Source organism: Corylus avellana, chromosome 11, assembly GCF_965113065.1.
Source record: "Corylus avellana chromosome 11, dhCorAvel1.hap1.2, whole genome shotgun sequence".
Lineage (NCBI taxonomy): Eukaryota > Viridiplantae > Streptophyta > Magnoliopsida > Fagales > Betulaceae > Corylus > Corylus avellana.
The window spans coordinates 18,883,598-18,902,105 of NC_142500.1; the positions used below are offsets into that span (position 1 = coordinate 18,883,598).

Genomic DNA, 18,508 nt, shown 5'->3' on the forward strand with positions numbered 1-18,508 from the left:
ATTTTTTTGTTAACAATGACGAATCATAGGGTTTATTGGAAGTGTCACGTCAACATTGTGAAAAGTATTGTTATACACCAATTTTGTATCCAACAACTATACGGCGTGACAACTTCAACTAACCTTTACATATCTCATTTAAAAAATAAGAATAAACTGATCCAAAGTTGAATGGAATTGTCAAGTTAACATTGTGAGATAAAAATGAGATTGTTAACATTACTCATTGTGAAAAGAGTACTGTTAGAATTTACATTTGTATCACACAATGTCAACATGATAGTCCAAACTACCCCCTTGATCACTCGACAATCATCATTGAAAACATAAAAATTTATAGGGTTTGTTGGAATTTTGACATCGATATTGTGGGGTATTTGTAAAATGTGTGTGTTGTATCATGTGTGTAGCATTACTCTTGATAATTTCTTAACTATTTCTTTTAAATAATTGGATTAGTTATTGTTTTTGGAGTAACCCTACAAATTATAGTTTTAATTTACAAATGTCAACAATGTTAATGGGCAATTTCGAGATTATCAAGCAACTTTTAGACCAATTATTGTTAAAAATAATGAAAGTAATGCTATTTAGTAATTACTATACAACTCGGATAGTAAGGACTTTAATATCCAAGGGTAGCTCAATCGGGATCACGCCTCATGAAGTTAAGATCACTGCACTTTAAATAAAAATAAATATTAGTTAATTTTTATTGTCACATCATTTTAATTATAGGATAATTATATGACAGTCGAATAATAGTTTATATACCTTAATGGTACTCAATTTTCAAACTCTTTAAATTAAAAATAAGGGTTAATAACCTTTTTAGTACCTGAATTTTAATGTTTTTATTTCTCTCTCCCCCCCCCCCACCCCTTAATTTTTAAAACATGACAAATCTAGTACATCAGATTTTGGAAAAGACCGAATCACCACCTTCGTTAATTTCCGTTAACCCCCCACTAACAGAAGACCACGCTATCTCCACGTAATCACGTAATATCGTGACACGTGTCCACCTTAGAAAAAAAAAAAAAAAACTAAACGGTAAATCCTCGTCAATATAACATTAAACAAAAAAAGTGAAATAATTTGACATTTTTCCCCTTTATCCCATTTTTCCCGTTCGTGTTTTCCCCCAAATTTGATGCGATTGCGATTTAGGGTTGTTGGATTCTCGTGTCGGTCTAGGTTTACCTTATTAATCGCTGTTGTCGTCCCAACTCTTCCACCCTATCCAAGAAAACCTTTTAACCTGTGCGAGAATCAAAGAGCTTGCAGGGAGATCAATGGCGTACGTGGACCACGCGTTCTCGATAACGGACGAGGACATAATGATGGAGACATCTTATGTGGTGAACAACAAGCCTCCCATCAAGGAGATCGCTCTCACCGTCGCGCTCCTCGTCTTCGGTGCCGTCGGCATCATGAAATAGGGTTTTAGATTGTGGTTCTGCTTTGTTCATTTGATGCGAGATTAGTGGACAATGGAAATGATAAAATAAGAAAACTGGGAAATTGGCCACTCGATTTTGAGCTTAAAGCCTACTAATTTGGGTTTGATTTGCTGAAAGGAAGAAAAGAAAAACAAAATTTGAGAGTTTTTGCAGCGAAATCGATCCCAAAGCGAAGTAGTGCCTTTTGTGGAGGTTCTTGTGTAATTTTGATATGTTGGGTTTAGAGCTCGTGGTCTACGGTTCATGCTTTTATTGGCCGCAAATGGAGAAGGAAGCTTCGGTTTGAAGAAGAAGGAGATTAAATCATTCCACTTTTTTAGTTTAATGTTATATCGACGTGGATTTACCGTTTAGTTGTTGTTGTTTTATTTTTATTTTTTGAAGGTAGATACGTGTCGTGATATTACATGATTATGTAGTGATGACGTGGACTTCCATTAGTGGCAATGTGGCATCGAGCTTACATGCTATTATTAAAATAACAGCATGTATGCTATAGTTTAATTAACGGTTAAGATTGAATTTTAAAGTTAACTTACTTTTAGAAACTTTTAATAGGAGAAAAAATGAAGAGAGATTTTGAAAAATTTAATTTTGACCGTTGATTAAACTATAACATATATGCTGTTATTAAAATAACAGCATGTAAGCCGAATCCCTATTAACAGGGGATTGATGAAAATAAACGGAGGTGGTGATTCAATATTTTTCAAAATCTAAAATACTAGATTTGTCATCTCTTAAAACATTGAATGAAAAAATAAAAACATTGTACCAAAAATAAAAACTCTTTGTAGAGTTAAAAACCCTCGTGTTCAGCAGCCACCTACTCTCTCGCTATGGCGTCCCAACCCCGAAGAGGCGGAGTGTCCCTGCCAGAGAGACGGGGCGCGAAGAGCGGCGAGAACAGCAGCAGCGTGATCGCAAGGCTGAGGGAGTCGCCTATCGTATTGCGGGGCAGGCAGGCGGCGTGCGACGCCGCGTTCGTGACGAAGAAGCTCCTGAAGAGCACTGGAAAGGCAGCGTGGATCGCCGGCACCACCTTCCTCGTCCTGGTGGTGCCTCTCATCATCGAGATGGACCGCGAGCAGCAGCTCAACGAGCTCGAGCTCCAACAGGCCAGCCTCCTGGGCACCCCATCCCAGCCCCCGAAGTGAACCCAGAACAACCACGTTGGTACCGCTCTTCAATTTGATATGTGAGTCTGGATTTGATATGGTTGTGTACTTCTAGGGTTTGGGGTTTTGCAATTATTTACATTATGTTAGTCTTAGGGTTTCTCTTCCGGGTTAAAAAGGCGGGATTTAACTGCTTAACCAATAACCATGTATTTTTCTCAGATAAATTCTCTGTGATGTATTTTGAGAAGTTAAAACGAGGAGTCGAATTAGGAATTTATGTAATTCTACAATTTATGCCAAAACTTCAAGGTTAAAATTGTTTTCATTATATGAATGCTGTTTAGGGTTACAAGAGACCATGAATTACTTCAGCATTGCAGTATGAGATGATTTAGCGATGATGAATTGTGTAGTCAATTAAAATTTTGCTAGTATGCTTTGATTTTTTTTTCCTTTTTTTGGGTTCAGGAATTGGAATCATATTATGATGATTACTATGTCACTAATAGAAATTTTGGTTGATATTCAAGGAATTTTTGAATGTAGGTCATCGTTGTAATGTAGTAATTTCTATGCAGAGTCCATAGTCAGTTCGTTTTCTTCTTGATTTGTAATCAATTGCATGCTCCGGTTATTACAGTTTGTCCAAAGTCATTGATTGTTGCCATCATTATTGAATTGATTAGATTTTGAAGTACAAGGAATTATGGACTTCAGGGAGTTGAGAGGTAGGGGGACACAAGTTTTTAGGATTAATGCTTTGTTGTGTTAAATTGATAGAGGGTGAGACTTGAGAGTCATTGAGAGACTTAGGTGTTAGTGGAGTTTATTAAAACCGAACTATTCATCCCACAGGCTGTGAGGTCGATTTCTTTAGGTTTGGACTGATGGGTTGAATTGGTGAAATCAGAAAATTCAGTTCATTTCTTAATGTTGTAATCAGTTGCTGTAATTATACATAATGGAAACTTGCATTGAAATTGAGGTTTATGATATAGTTCTCCTTAAGGTGTACTTTTTTTTTGAAGAATAATAATTTGTAAGAAGAAGAAGAAAAGCTCATGTAAACGAAAAATATGCAAAAAAAGCAACCCACTTTATTGGGGTTGAAAATCTAAAAAGTTAACAAAGCCTATAAGATTTGGAGGAAGAGAAATTAGAAACAGACGTTGCACAGCCCAATATGAAAAGGAACTCATGAAGGAGGATTTTAATTGTAGCACATTAGATTTGCGGTCCTTGAAAAGACGTCAATTTCTCTCTCTAAATGTTCCCTGTTAGTAAAGTAGGGATGACTTTCTATATGGCCTCTTTGGATTGTCTCCTCCCTTGTGTCTTCGAACATTGAAGTAGATCTAGAATATTGCTAGGCATGACCCGCGAGACTCCAAATAAGATGAGAACTAAGTGCCATATCTCGCTAGTAAACTCACAATGGATGGGAAGGCATGCAACATTTATATACAAACCAATTAGCCTCAAGCTTAGTTTATAGTGGTTTTCATGTAATGTGTATGATACCACCCTATATTATTACCCATTTCAAAGATCTTTAAATAATTGTCGGATAGTTTCTTATTGTCCTTCGCAAAGTTTGAAAGTCTGTCTTCTTTAATTTTAGTCTTAAGATCCTTGATTTTTGTTCGTACTCATAACAATTGTCATCTGCTACGCCTTCTTGTAAGATCACTAGCAGCAGATTTCTTATATCCCATTCTCTTCTCTATGTTTAGGAAAAATTTCAAAAAAACACCCACATCAAAGGGCATTTATAGTGTTTCTCAATGCATTGAAAAATACTGTAGAGTCTTTATGCATTATTAAATTATAAAATATCTCATTCTCTTTCCTTTCTCCTCTCTCATTGGTTGTAATGATAAAAAGAAATAGTATTTAATTCATTTAGGAAAAAATAAGGGAGTTTATTGTGAAGTGTTTTTTTTATAAGGAATCAAAAAGTAGTTTTATTTCCTAAATTGAAGAAAAATGGTTGAAAAGCTGCTGCTAGTGCTCTAAGGACCAGCGACCTGTGTTTGATTCTCAAACATTGTTAATGGTGAATAATGCAATGGTATACGTGCAACCAAAAAAGAATGGCCGAGAAATACTATTGTTAATCATGATTTCTTGCCATTATGTCAATTTACTACCACAGAGATCTAAATTGTGTGAGAATTCTAGGGGAATGAGTGGGTAAAAGATGGGGATGAGAAGTAGACTAATTTCACATGCAAATGCTTTTTTCGACCCTCTGCTTTTTGTGCTTGTTCTTTCTCCTCCTTTTTTTTTATCTATTCTCTTTTACTTTCTTTTTTCTTGGGTTGGTACAGAAATCAAAAGTACGTCTTAAACGTAGGTGATGCTTGAGGTTTGAGGTACTTAGAGTGAAAAAAAAAACCTTGGTTGGCCGGAAATTATAACCTCTTTGGCAGAGATCGTTTTGGAAACCTGAATGTATTACTGTGTTCTCTGAACTCACTAGAAACTTGAGTTTCTAATGAATATACCCGTAAAAGGCTTTTCATGCGGATCATTCAGGGGGTGTTTTTGTACGTACTGTACATACAATATAAACATTCCTCACGATTGGTTTGGAACTTCCATTTGTGTCTTTGATAGCGTTGGAAGGAATATAATCATATATCCAATTAGTGGAATAAGATCACTTTACAAAGAGGTTTATTTACTTTTGTCAAATGCTTCAATAGAGGATAGATTTATATTTTTTAAAGTCCTATGTTATAGATAACTCAGGAATAACATATCCACACAACCTTCAAAACTACAATTTTAGTCTCTCCACGACATATAGTAATATTCGATGCTTCCGAAGTTTGAGAAGGCTGAGAAGCTATGGGATGAGGATTCTTCTTATTAAGAGAGAGAGAGAGGGGATTGTAGGGCTCACCTGTCCCCAACAACCTAGGATGCGAGACTCACTTATATGGAGTAGGTAAGTTTTGTAATTTTCCTCTCATAGGTTGCCCAAGAAGTAGGTGGGTTTCACAATTTTCTTCTTTTAGGTTGCCCAAATTTTTATGTAAAGAAATGCTATTTTTTTCTTCTCTTGTCTAATTTCTGTCCAATTAATTCTATCCAATTTTTTTTTTTCAAATATATTATTGAATTTGTAGTCCTACAGATTCAATGGTAGATTTGAAAAAAGAGTTGGACAAGAGATGGAAGAATAAAAGGTCTCTTGTGACGTGGGAGCTTATAATCATCAAAAGCCTTTCTTGTACTTCTGGACTCACATAGTAAGCGTTGTTTGAACATGTGAGAATGATATACTTTTTAATAGCATTAACAAGGTTTGAGGAAATTCTATTAAAAAAGTTTGTGCTTCTCACATGCTATTAAAATAACGTATAAAATCGCATACTAAGAGACACATGACAATTTTATAGACATTTTACCCATATAATATAAAGCATATTATAATAATAAAAGACTGGTCTTGAAATGTCTAATTGACCGGATAAAATAGACTAGAGGACATTCTTTGCTTTGGGCTTAGATGCTCATGTATCATGAATGAAAAGGAGATGAAACTTATCAAAGTGAACAGTAAGTTAATGTTGTACACTAGTTGATTTTGGATCAAATAGAAAGCTTGGTAGTGGCCCTAATAGACTTGATGGCTTTTATGGTAATTACGAAGATGAGACAGCTGGCTAGCGGCCTGCTTCTCCTTTAATTACCAAGTGGCCTCTATGTGAGCATACTTTTTATTGATTAAGACTTTAGGGTAATGACTTTTTATTGATCAAGTAAAGTAGAAAAATAATGACTTTCTAGTATGAAATGGGAAATGGATCTTTGAAATGGAGGGCAGCCATTTTGATAAATTTGTGGGATAAAGTTGTCATAATTGTAAAAGATGAGGACAATATAGTTTTATTTCTTCATCCTTTTGCCTAAATGGCTCACCTCAATTTCAAATTGAAAGAATCTATTTCTTATAAAATGCATACTTATCCTGAGTTGTCATTTACATCAAACCGCGTTTTGAGATATTTTAATTTTTATTATAAATTTATGTGATCATTTATATTTTAATAATTTGCGTGTTAATCTGTATTTTAATGACTTATGTATAAGCGTCACATCAGTTTATAAAAAAATCATAATAAAAGCTATAATGCTGTAACAACGCTCCTACTTAAGTCCAACAAAGTTGGTTCTAAGAGTAGTGGTGATTGTGATGTTCTTATTTTCTTCTTTTTTGGAAGAAATGCAAAAGGTCTCAATCATTGCCAACACACAAAGACAAGAAAAATGAAAGAAAAAGATCATGCATATGGCCCATCTCATTTCTTAATTATGAAGGGATGAGGTAACAATCTTGCTTAAAAAAAAAAAACATCCTAGAATCTAATAACAAATTGCCAACCAAGCATGGAAAATATTGAATATTCAATGAATCAATGGTTTGTATACTTGGCCAGAGAGTAGGCAATCTTAGCATGTACTTTCTCGAAATATTAGGCAGCCCTTTGGGTCAAAATTGACTATATTGATTCACAAACATCTTAGTTGATTGTAAACAAAGAAAAAGAGAAGGTGACACATCAATTGATGGGACCCCAAAACCCTAAGATTGGATACAAAATTATGAAAGAGAAATATTCAGTGACATATTCAAAGTCTACTTACTACACCTTTACTTACTATAATTTGCCCACCATGCAATGTGTGTTATAACTTGTGGCTGAGGGAACAAACCAATAGATGCTTTCTAACTCATTCTCATACTTGGCTGGAGTTTAATTTAAGAGAACTTAGTCAAAAGAAAGTGTTATTGGTAGTGCGATTATAAGTCTCTTAAACTGATATGACAATTCATGCGATATTGATCATGTAAATCAATAATATATAAATTGACATATGACAAATCATCTGACACTTATTACCATTACAAATTAATATAGTAGTTCATGTGACACTTATTATGTCAATTACTAAAACGAAAATTGCCACATGATGGCTCAAGTGATATTCATTTTCATAAAATATGAATTGTAATAAAAACTATAGGACCAAGCATTTTCCCACAAAAGAACACTTGGCACAAAAACTTGCAGCAGTATGAATCATGAAGCAATATATACTCTATATTAAAAAAAAAATGTAAAGTTTCCTTTATGGATATACATCCAAGTAGAGAGCAAATTAGCAACTAAAACTGGATTCACATTCAGTATAGCTCAAAATCCTTCGTACATGAGAACAAACTGCTGCTAAAGTTAGTAGTATCTTATCCCTTTCACATTCCCCAATAAAATTCTGCCTAACTTTACTTTCTGTTCTCTCATATAAAAGCTACTGTCAAAAAATTAGACCCACCGATCTCATAAAGCATTGCAAACTTCAACGCCCTCCTCTCACCATCTGCATGTAATTACATAATTATCAAACAAATGTTATTTAGTAGGCAATTACACGCCTGTATTACGATTAAAATGACGTTGTAAGCTTTTATTAATATTCAAAGACCACTAACACGTCATTTTGGTTATATAACAGTGACTTAGTAATATAATTAAGGGCAAGAGAGACAGGAATACTGACATATGAGCAATCAAACAAAGCCTCCATGCTTACCACCTCGTTTCTTAATCAGTGATTTAAGAAACAACAGGCAAACAATAACAAAGGCAAAAGCTGCCAAACCTCCTACCGCAATAGCTACTGTCCTCTGTGTTGGTTTTTGCCCAGTCCCTACACCAACCAAACATGTCACAGGCATTAAAGCTTTGACTCAAATATGTCACCACAAGAGTAAATATAGAACTCGAGGACCACCAATACCAATCACACATAAAGACCCAGATCATCAGTTGGTTTTTAATTTTCAGAATAATTAAAAAAAAAAGAATATTTTTATTATTTTGATGAATGAAAATTCTATAACCACAAAACACTGAAAACACCACAATCCAGCAAGCAAGCTGGAACAACAACCTTTACAAATCAAACAAAAGAACAACCAGAACCCATAAACACATCAATATCTAACCCATCAACAAAGCTTCTGTCAAGATACAAAGACAGAAAGCCAACAGAGAGCTACCTCATTAAAACAAAACATTATGTACTTTATATTTACTTCAATTCTAGAAAAAATGAAAGGTGAGGATCCCCCTCCCCCCTCTGAAGGTATTTTCTGGCCTTCCAATCATGAATATCAACTTTATCTGTAAAAAGAGTATATGATAAAGATTTTTGTCTATCTGACTTTACCTGATGCTGAAGATATGCTTGGGACGCCACTTGGGTAATAGCTATAGCTAATATAGCACTTTTGGAGATACACTTTGGCAGAAATTGAATAACCACACTCAGCTTTTGACCTCTCTGCAGCACTCTTCACACAATCCACACAACTGTCGGTGCCCAAATCACCCTCACACTGCCCCAACACATACACCGACTCATAACTTCCTGTGTAAAACAAACCCCCAGAAGCACCACCACCATCGCTCTTAACCCCACTCTCCACCATATCAAAAGCTGTGTCCCTTTTCTGCTCAAACCCATTTTCACTTGATTGAGTTGGTCCACACGCCTTGTACAACAGCTCTGTATCAGAAACTTGTTTGAACCCAACAACCTCGTACCGCAGGTAACACCCGTACAGTTGAATCCTAGCAGCTATGGCTTTGCCACAGAGGTTGTCAGCCATGGCTGATACCTTGCTCACACAGTTGTTGCAGTCAGAGACAGTGAGGTCCCCTCTGCATTGGTACAGACCCAAAATGTCATTTTGGCCTCCACCAGAGGTGGCGTTGGAGAAAGGTTTCTGTGAAGATTGGGAAACCAGAGAAGACAAAAGGGTCTTGAGGTTTTGAGAGTAAATCCCAGTTGAGTCTTGGAATTTTTGATCTGCACAGCCCTTGTAGACCAAGTTTGTGTCGTCTGCAGCAATTATAGCAGAGGGAAAGAACAGGAAAATTGTGATGAAGAAAAGGGAAGAAATAGAAAAGAGAGAGAGAGCTTTCGGTGGCAAGCCCATTTGGAAATTTGTTTGGAAATATTCGGGCGTTTCTAGAGAAGGATTTGGTTGAAAACAAGGGACACAGGGTTTTTCTATATAGACTGTTGGCTTGTGGGGTTTTGGGAACTTTTTGGGCAAGTTTTTGTCTTGGTTGCTTTCAGTGTCTTTAAATGTTTTGCTAGCTCCACCTCAACGGTTATATTAATGGGTGAAGATCAATAATAGTATTTGATAAGCATATTACTCTCACTGTATAAAAATTGTATGAAGATCAATAATAATAATAATATTCTGATCTTGTTGTGGCCAAGGATTAGTTTAGTATGGGGTAGGTCATGGGCTATAGATTCAATGATTAGAAAAAGCAATATACCGGAGTCTGGAGATATACAGAAAATGCACTCGTCGCAGCATTGTTTTATATAATTGAAACTTTAGTGAAGTTAGGTCAGATTATGGTAAAATTCTTACGACTCTTTTCGTGTAAACCCTTCAAGGGCATTAATTCTCTAAATGATAAGAATTAGAATGATTGCACTCAAAATAATGTCTCTTTGACCTATCATCTCTCCGTTTGCACGAAAATTTATTCACTTACTATTCATTAATCAATCTTTTCTCAGTTTTCAAAGTGCACTTAATTGAACTCTAGACCATGGTGTTACCATAAACAATGGCTTTAATTCTCTAAGCAATAAAATTACTTCTAATATAGGGTTGCTTCAGGCAACTCTTACGATAAATTTCTTATAAACTTTACATGTCACTTATTACATTAGTCGTTAAAATGTGAACTAATGGTCCATATAACACATATTTTAATGAAATATGAATTACCAAATAAGTTTTTGCAGTATTGTAGTTGACATAACTTTTTGAAGAGGCAACTTGTTGATTAAGATAACAATAAAAGAAGAATCACAAAAGGAAAGTTTTCAAACACGTGCTATGAAAGCAATCTATTATGCAAAAGCCTTAGCAATTTAATTGATCAAAGCACCTATGGTTTGAAAGAAAATGGTATGATTTAAGACAAAAAGCAGATATTATAAGGCCTTGTTTGGTAATGGGTATGTATAGTGGGTTTTTTTGTTTGAAGGTGATTGATGTGACATAAAGTAGATAGAAGTTTTGAAAATTTTTGTATGAAAAAGCAAAAAAGTTTTGTTTTATAGTAAGTTTTTTTGTTTAAATAATAAAAAAATAATTGATTTGATATAAAAAGTAAGAATGTTGAGAAATTATATATATATTTTAAAAAAAATTTAAATTTGTGAAGTCTTTTGTAATTTTTGTAAGAATGTATTTTTTTTTTTGTATATATATTTTAAAATAGAGATTGTGGCCATCCTCAAACAATAGAGGAGAAGGATGGCTATGCCTCCACCACTACATCTGGCCTGGTAGGGTGGTCGCACAGCCACTCCTGTTTTCTGTTGAATGTGACCATTCAACGCCTTTTTTATTTTATTTTTTATTTTTTATAATTTATAATTTTTGTTTAATAATAAGTGATTCCCCACACCCACATTATCAAATATAGCAAAAAATATATTTGCAATTGCTAAATATTCATCTTTAGTAGGTAATGATGACTTCTCTTATATGCTAAGTTTATGAAAATCTCATATAATAGCAAATAAGGTGTTATGGCTCATAATCCCTAGAACTAGAAACATGGCTAATGCCAAAAAAAGAAAGGAAAAAAAAAAAAGAAAAAAAGAGAGGACACTTACAAAATGGTATTTTTTATTTTTTTATTTTTTAAGGGTGTTGAAAATTAAAATTTTATTTTATCCCCTCTTAAAATACAAATCACGTGCCACTCACGTGATCTCCCAACTCCCAAAACTATATATATAACCAGAAGCAACGTACATGAAAAAGCTCAAGGCGGGAAATAAATCAAGCAAACAGAAAGGAAAAGAAAAAAACCCAGACACCGATTTCCCTCTCTCAAAATTTAGATTGAGCAGTCACTCGGAGGTACTCTAACAATTTTTTTTTTAATATCTTTCAATTCTCTTTCTTTTTTAGCATCATAATCTGCTTTGAAAAGTTGATTCTTCTCTTCTCATTTTTTTTTTCTTTGAAAATAGTTTTTTTTTTTGTTTCTTGTTACTCTAAGAGTTTGCTGTAGTTTTAAGATTCTTGAAGTTTCTGTTTGAGTTCTAAAGTTCAGAATTAGTGTTATTCACCAAGAAAGACTGCGTCTTTGTATTGTATTAATCAGTTTGATTATGGTGGTTTTCTAGACAACTTCTTATTCTGACTTTGTGCATGAGATTTTGTAATTCTTGTTTATCAAGAAAACTGATTCTATGCCTTACTCTGAGTATTGGGTTAGTTTTAAATGGTGGGGTTTTGTAAAAATGTAAAAATGGTTTCTCAAAGAATTGGTGCGTTGGAGGATTTTCGAGGTAGGATTTCATTTTCAAAAGAATTGGGTTTCTTTTTCATTTCATTTTTTGTTTTTTTTTGGAAAAATTAAAATAATTCACCACATGCTTCTTATTCTGATTAATGGGTTTGAGTTAAACATGGGCTTTCATTTTTGATATAAATATCTCAGTTTTCATGAATTTCTTTGTTTTCAGGGTATAATCTGTTAGTTTGAAAGATTGGTCTCCAAAATATGTGTGTGCGTGTTTGAGTGTCAGCACGCACGCATGCATGTATATGTTTCTCTGCATAAATTGTTTCTTTGATTTTTTCTTGAACTAGTTTCAACTGTCAATAATTCACAATCAGATGTGATGAAAAGCTGTTCAATTATGAAATATTTGAATACTCCAACAATAGGATGCAACACAATTAAGATGAGCAATCTTGTTTGAAGTGAAAAAGATCATTCTCTGCTTTATAGTTTCCAATTTATCTCACTTTCATTATCTGTTCTTGGATTCACCAGTTTACATTTTGAATTCTATTCTTTTCTTTTTTCACTTTGTCTATCACTCATTATGTTAATACCATAAGATGAGAGTGATGGTTTTAGGTAATTTAGATTCGCTACAAATGAATAATTGATAATTTCGAATCTTGACTAAACCTCACCTCTGGGTTTCTGTTCATATATTTGGTCTTATATGGAGCTTCCATTATTTGCTTCTTATACACCACATTCTTAGTGGTGAAAACAAGAAAAGTACCTCTGATTAATTGTCATTAGTTTGAGTGCAAATTACATTGCCATCATTCATATTACTGTATATTTATAGGTTATATCATTTTGATCTCTCTCAATTTGGAACTTATTAATTGTCATGATTAGTGTATCAGTGGAAAAAAAAGGGCTTCCATCCATATATCAAGCACACACCTTGTGGTTCTCAAATAATCATGTTCTACTTTTGTATGACTGCAGAAAACTTTGGTCTTTTTGTGTCCCTCAGGTTCTTACTTCATGCAAGTGGTGGAGATCTAATCATCTAAGATGGAATCAGGAGAGGTACAGTATGTGATCAATTGGCAACTATCTTCTTTCTATGAATGCCTGCTACATTCAACAATGTATGCTCATTTGGAAATCAAATTTGTTTTGTCCTGGATCCACTGCTGCTGCATGAGCCTTTTAATTTGTTCATAACAGATATATTTAAAGTGACAGTGGAAGTTTATGATTTGTTATAAAAGTGGTATGAAGCTATGACAAACATGTGTAATCGTTAATGGAGAAATGTTTGCATGTCCTGTCCCAAGAAGTCAGGATATGCTACTATATAAGCATCAAAAGTACAACTGCTACAGCTCTGTTTCGGTTGTGCTTGAGGTAGTATGTTCATTAAAGTATTGCTTGGTTGTCACATTGGGAGTTCTCAAGCTCTGCAATTTACACCAAAAATTAGGGTCTATAAAAACTGCAATTGTCAATAAAGGAAATTTTACTTTTGTTGTATGATTGACATGGAAGTTTATTTAATTATTATCTTTGTTCTTTACAGTTGACAAATTCTGATATAGAGTGGTTGGGGGATGAAAACTCGGGAGAGGGGGTTGAGTCGGAAGACGGGCTGCTACACAGGATAAATTCGTGGGATCGTCAAGACTTAAATATTCAAGTTCCTAACCATGAGCAGTTTCATTATAGAGAAGAAGATTATGCACAATGCTCCTGGAGTAGTGCTCCAGACAGAAGCAGAGGACTGGTCTGAACAAACCAGTTGAAGATTTTTCTAAATTGCAGCTCATTTGTCTTGCCCAGTGTAATTGGTTTGACACTAGTAACTCTGACATGAATTTATACTTATGTGGCAGGCTTTTGGACAATCTTCTAGTTGGCATCCAGTTCAAGCATCCATAGATAGAGACATCGTCTATAACTCTAGGGAGAGTAGTGAGTTCCTAGAACTGCAAGAGGCAAATAACATCTCCAAGGCAGCTTTCAAGGAAATCATGTCGATGGCTTTAGAAGCAAACACTTGGGTTGTTGGCACTCCAGCATTTGGTTCAATTGAGGAATTGCAACAAAGGTTCAGGAGTCCACCTCCGCCTGGAATGAGAGTTGAATGTTCCATTGAGACTGCATTTGTTCCAATTGCCCCTAAGAGTCTGCATTCTACCTTCATGGATGCGGTGAGATTTCTTAACCCTGGGATTAAGATAGTTACAGTCTGGCATGACCTGTCTGCCAAACAAGACTTATGACTGGAATTACAGAATGGGATGACCTCCAAATCCACCACTTATGGTTCATCCAATTTCCTATGAAGCTTAAACTCCTAATATACTGAAAAGATTAGTTTAGTAATTCAGCTACATTTTTCTCTTACTCCCAATGAAATGATTTGTGCAATTCTTTGTATACAACATGAAAGCATAACTAAGCATGGTAATGTCAATGTTAATATAGATTTATTCAGGGAAAATAAATACCAGCTAAAGATTTGAATTTCTTCGTCCTTCTTCTTTCTCCTCCATATATGTTTCATTCTTGCTTCTTTTTTCCCCTTTAGGATGTATGGGCTTCAACATTTTCTGGCATTGTCCATGATGGATCTAGCCATTTGCCAACTGGTGTTTTGTCGCAGTTGATTGATACTGATCGGACAATCATTGATATAGTAGTGGTAAGCTTTCTGGGCCTCTCATTTGGAGGTTATAATGCCTGATCCATTTTGTTTAACCCTTGTATCCATTGTAAGCTCTAATAATACTTATTAATATGTTTCCTAGGTCAATGCTGAATGTCAATTGCCCACACCATTGGTGCCAATACGGAAATTCCGTTTCTTGAGGTCCCTAAGAGAGATCGCACCAGATATATGGGCCATAGTTGATGTGTCGAATGATTATTTCCACCATGAACCTTCTGATTCTACATCGGCAGTGAAGTGTCGGCGAAGGCCTTCTGGGGTGATAATCAGAAAGCGTGGCAATGGCTCTGAGGTTAGTGAAAAGGCACCAATATTTTGCCACAAAAAAAAAAAAAATTGTGTTATTGAGCATAGAATTTAAGATGTGATAGAAGGGTCCTTCTGATTATATTGATTAGTGTTTAATACTCTAAAGGGTTTTTTTATCCAATTCTGGGTCTCTACTGGAGCAGGTTATATGGATTGAGAATGTGGAAGTGTATGAGCACCAAGTCCAAGAAAATATGTACTCAAAAATAGTCAACTCGAACCTCGCATTCTGTGCAAACCGTTGGGTTAGGCTATTGTTGCAGAAGTTTAAGCGAAACAAAAGTACATTTTTCCATCCTCAGATGCCACTGGGATGGCGAGGTATGCTGTTCTATAATCCAAGTTGGGATGTGATATTTGGGTATATAATGCATTTGCTTAAGAGTAATAATAGATGTTACCCTTGTGTTTCCTTTGTATCAACCCAAAATTTATGTGACTTTTAAAACTACAATTGAATCAAAATTCAGTAATGATATATTACAAATCTAATGGTAATTTTAAAAGCCACGTTAATTTTGAGTGGACACAAATAGACATAAGGGTGATGCCTATCATTACTCTTTACTAACTGCACAATTATGCATAATATGCATTGATTTGTTATATTTTTGAACTCATGTTACTTCCATAACATTTACATGAATATAAACTTTGTTAATGCTGTTTCTAATTGTTAAGAATAAGAGATTTGTACATAGTACATTCTGGCCCTCACCCTAAGTTACTTTCATGGAAGCAAACTACATCATTCTAGAGGAAAGGAGAGCTGGTACAATAGGGCCACCTCATGGTGACAACTCATAGGGACTGCTGGTCCTTTCTTTTTTTTTTTTTTTTTACTACAATATTACCGTCATTCTCTAACACTTCCTTTCAAGTTAGAGCATATGTATTACGAGACTGGGGCGAACCATTAATCGCCCATGTGGGACATAGCACTTCATAAATGTCTTTGTAAATCACCCATTCTATGTGAGCTACTTAACTTCTTAATATGAAACTTGAGGTGTTATATTAACATTTTGAGCTTTTGACTCCTGTTCAATCTATTTCCATTTTTTCACATGGAACCTTTGGTTTAGAAGTTAAGTACTGCGGAGGTGATTAAATACTGGAGGTTAGGAAGCGCTCATGCAATGGTTGTAATGTTTATCTGTTTTTACAACATAGAAATTAGAGCTTGGAAGCATGGTTATAAGTGGGAAGTATCATACATTTGTCTCATCTCTTATGTGTTTGTTTGATAATATTGGTCGATATATCTCTCATGCATGTTCAGATACTTTCAAGTGGAGCTGGATGCTTTCTAATGTTCCATGTGTTATGATTTCTCCAAAACAAATATTTGACTACTGATATTATCACGGGTTTCACAGCTCATGTATATCTGCTGAATTTAATCAAGTGCATGGAGAAGGAGTACTTTGACTGCATTAGTGAGGCTCCTAACAGAAGGAAATGGGAAATTCTGGCTGATGAAGGAATAAGGGTTTTGAGGGATGTGACTGTTAATCATGTTGAAACACTGGGCTCAAATAATTATATTGCCTTGACTAGCTTCCATGTTCAAGCAGCACCTCTCTTACTTTTCCACTTTCTTGTGAAAAGGAATTTCCAATTACAGGTTCACTGCTATCTTTACAAATATGCTAAATTAAGTTGCTTGCATGTCAATCTCCTAATGTATCCATTTATGTAGAAAGCTAACATTTTAGTATGTTGCATGCAGTGGCCAAGCCTTCAGGAAGAGTCTGAAGAGCTTTTTACATGTGCCACAGAAGATGATAGTATCTGCATCACTTTACATAAGAAAGTAGTTTCACAGAACAATTCCACAGAATATCTGTTGCAAGAGGATTCAGACGATGAATTTTGCCACTTCATTATATCATCACCAATGACCAAATTAGCTGTTGACGCTGCTCTTTTCTCTGGAATATGGAAAAATGATTTCTTAAAGCCGTCAGGGTTTGCTATAATGCCTGATGGCTCTGGTGGCCTCCAATCTGATGGCTCCCTAGTAACCATTGCCATGCAACAAGAGCTTGATGTCCTGGACTTGGAGGAGGGTCCAGCCATTCAAACCATGAGCAATATTATCAGGGGAATTGTTGGAGAGATAAAGGAAGCAAGTAAGTGCCTCTAGACTTCTAATGGGTAAAATATAGTAGTATTCATGTTATCATCTATTATTCTAATATTTTTTTCCTGTCCTTTTTAAGTCAGATTTGGAGAAGAAAGAGTGAGATTTTGAAATCAACTTATCTTGGAAATCAAAATGGTTCTTGTATATATAGTCTTTGATCTGTTTTGTGTATTCTTCCACAACCTCATTCGTTTAGCATATATTGAATTTCAATTCATTGATATAAAATTTGTATATTACTGGTTATTCACTTTTGATATGAATAAAATGTCACAATGAATCTTAGAGAGTTATATGTGGCCTCTGGCTGCCTCTTTGGTAGGGTTCTCAAAGCTAGGATTCTTCAATGATGATGGGTTGTTTGGTGGTACAATTCAAAGACTTCAATGATTAATGTATAATATGTATTTCATAGAGGCTATAACATGAAGGTACAGAATGCATCATCTTTCATGGATCTTTAACAAAGAGGAAATAATAAGAAAAGGAATTAGTGATTCATGTAGATCAACATCTTCACAAAATCAACCTCTATTAATTTTTAACCTAAATAGTCCCAAAATTGAAGAGCCATTTCAGGTTTCAGTGCAATAGAGTCAATTTGTTTGTTAGTTGTAGCGAATAGAAAAATATTTGGGGTATCACAGTTTTTTGTTACAACCCTTTACAAACTCATGTGGCAATTCATACGAGTGCCACGTGATACAACACGAGTGAAAAATTGGAAAATACTCGGGGTACTTACTACAATTTTCTTACAATATCACACGGTAGTATCTTAACGGTTAAAAAATTAAAGCAACAAAATCTGACAAGTAAAATTTAATTATTTAGTAGCTGACGTAGTAAGTGTCACATGAACTGTCACATCAATTTGTAAGAAACTTATAACTGTAGTGCTCTCTTCTAGTATTCTATGGAATAAACCAGTCTAATTAGTCTAGGTCTGTTACCAACCTAAGCCCTAGGTTGAATATTGCCTCAAATTATGGCATCAAATTTAACTTTGGATAAGGTCTAGGTTTTTTTTTTTTTTTTTTTTTTGTTCTTCTAATTGAATTAGGTCTAGTTAGTAGGAGTCTAATTCATACCAGACTGACTCTCAACATTGCAGCCCACTAATCCAATTATGGGCTTCAAAAGATCCAATCTCATATCAACCATGGATCAAAGACTCAATCAGCCCAGGAGGGCTTGAAAGTGGCCTGCATTTACATCTGATTGTTCAAACTTCAAAACTTTCTTCAAATTATGAAGAACAATTCCATTTTTTCTATTTTGAAAAATCATTTTTGCTGCATAAAAATAAATTTTTTATGAAGAGAGATCAGAGTAGGAGGATTTTTTTCTATTAGGCTTAAAAAGAGAAAAAT

General features: G+C 34.8%; 3 protein-coding genes across 3 annotated transcripts; 2 read left to right on the plus strand and 1 right to left on the minus strand.

The window, feature by feature from the left end:
• The first annotated feature begins 2,239 nt into the window (after positions 1 to 2,239).
• LOC132166326 (mitochondrial import receptor subunit TOM9-2) lies at positions 2,240 to 2,909 on the plus strand. The gene has a single exon (XM_059577129.2). The coding sequence runs from the start codon at positions 2,303 to 2,305 to the stop codon at positions 2,618 to 2,620; it is 318 nt and encodes a 105-aa protein (XP_059433112.1). The 5' UTR covers positions 2,240 to 2,302; the 3' UTR covers positions 2,621 to 2,909.
• A 4,796-nt stretch (positions 2,910 to 7,705) lies between these two features.
• Positions 7,706 to 9,790, minus strand: PDLP1 (plasmodesmata-located protein 1). The gene is made up of 3 exons (XM_059576878.2): positions 8,828 to 9,790; positions 8,156 to 8,305; positions 7,706 to 7,975 (listed from the first exon to the last, which is right to left on the minus strand). The coding sequence occupies exons 1-2, from the start codon at positions 9,597 to 9,599 to the stop codon at positions 8,166 to 8,168; spliced, it is 912 nt and encodes a 303-aa protein (XP_059432861.1). The 5' UTR covers positions 9,600 to 9,790; the 3' UTR covers positions 7,706 to 7,975; positions 8,156 to 8,165.
• A 3,470-nt stretch (positions 9,791 to 13,260) lies between these two features.
• On the plus strand, positions 13,261 to 17,235 carry LOC132165822 (homeobox-leucine zipper protein ROC2-like). Its single transcript, XM_059576504.2, has 9 exons — positions 13,261 to 13,353; positions 13,526 to 13,729; positions 13,839 to 14,156; positions 14,537 to 14,650; positions 14,757 to 14,969; positions 15,130 to 15,307; positions 16,366 to 16,613; positions 16,719 to 17,121; positions 17,216 to 17,235. The coding sequence occupies exons 1-9, from the start codon at positions 13,261 to 13,263 to the stop codon at positions 17,233 to 17,235; spliced, it is 1,791 nt and encodes a 596-aa protein (XP_059432487.2).
• The last annotated feature ends 1,273 nt before the right edge of the window (positions 17,236 to 18,508 follow it).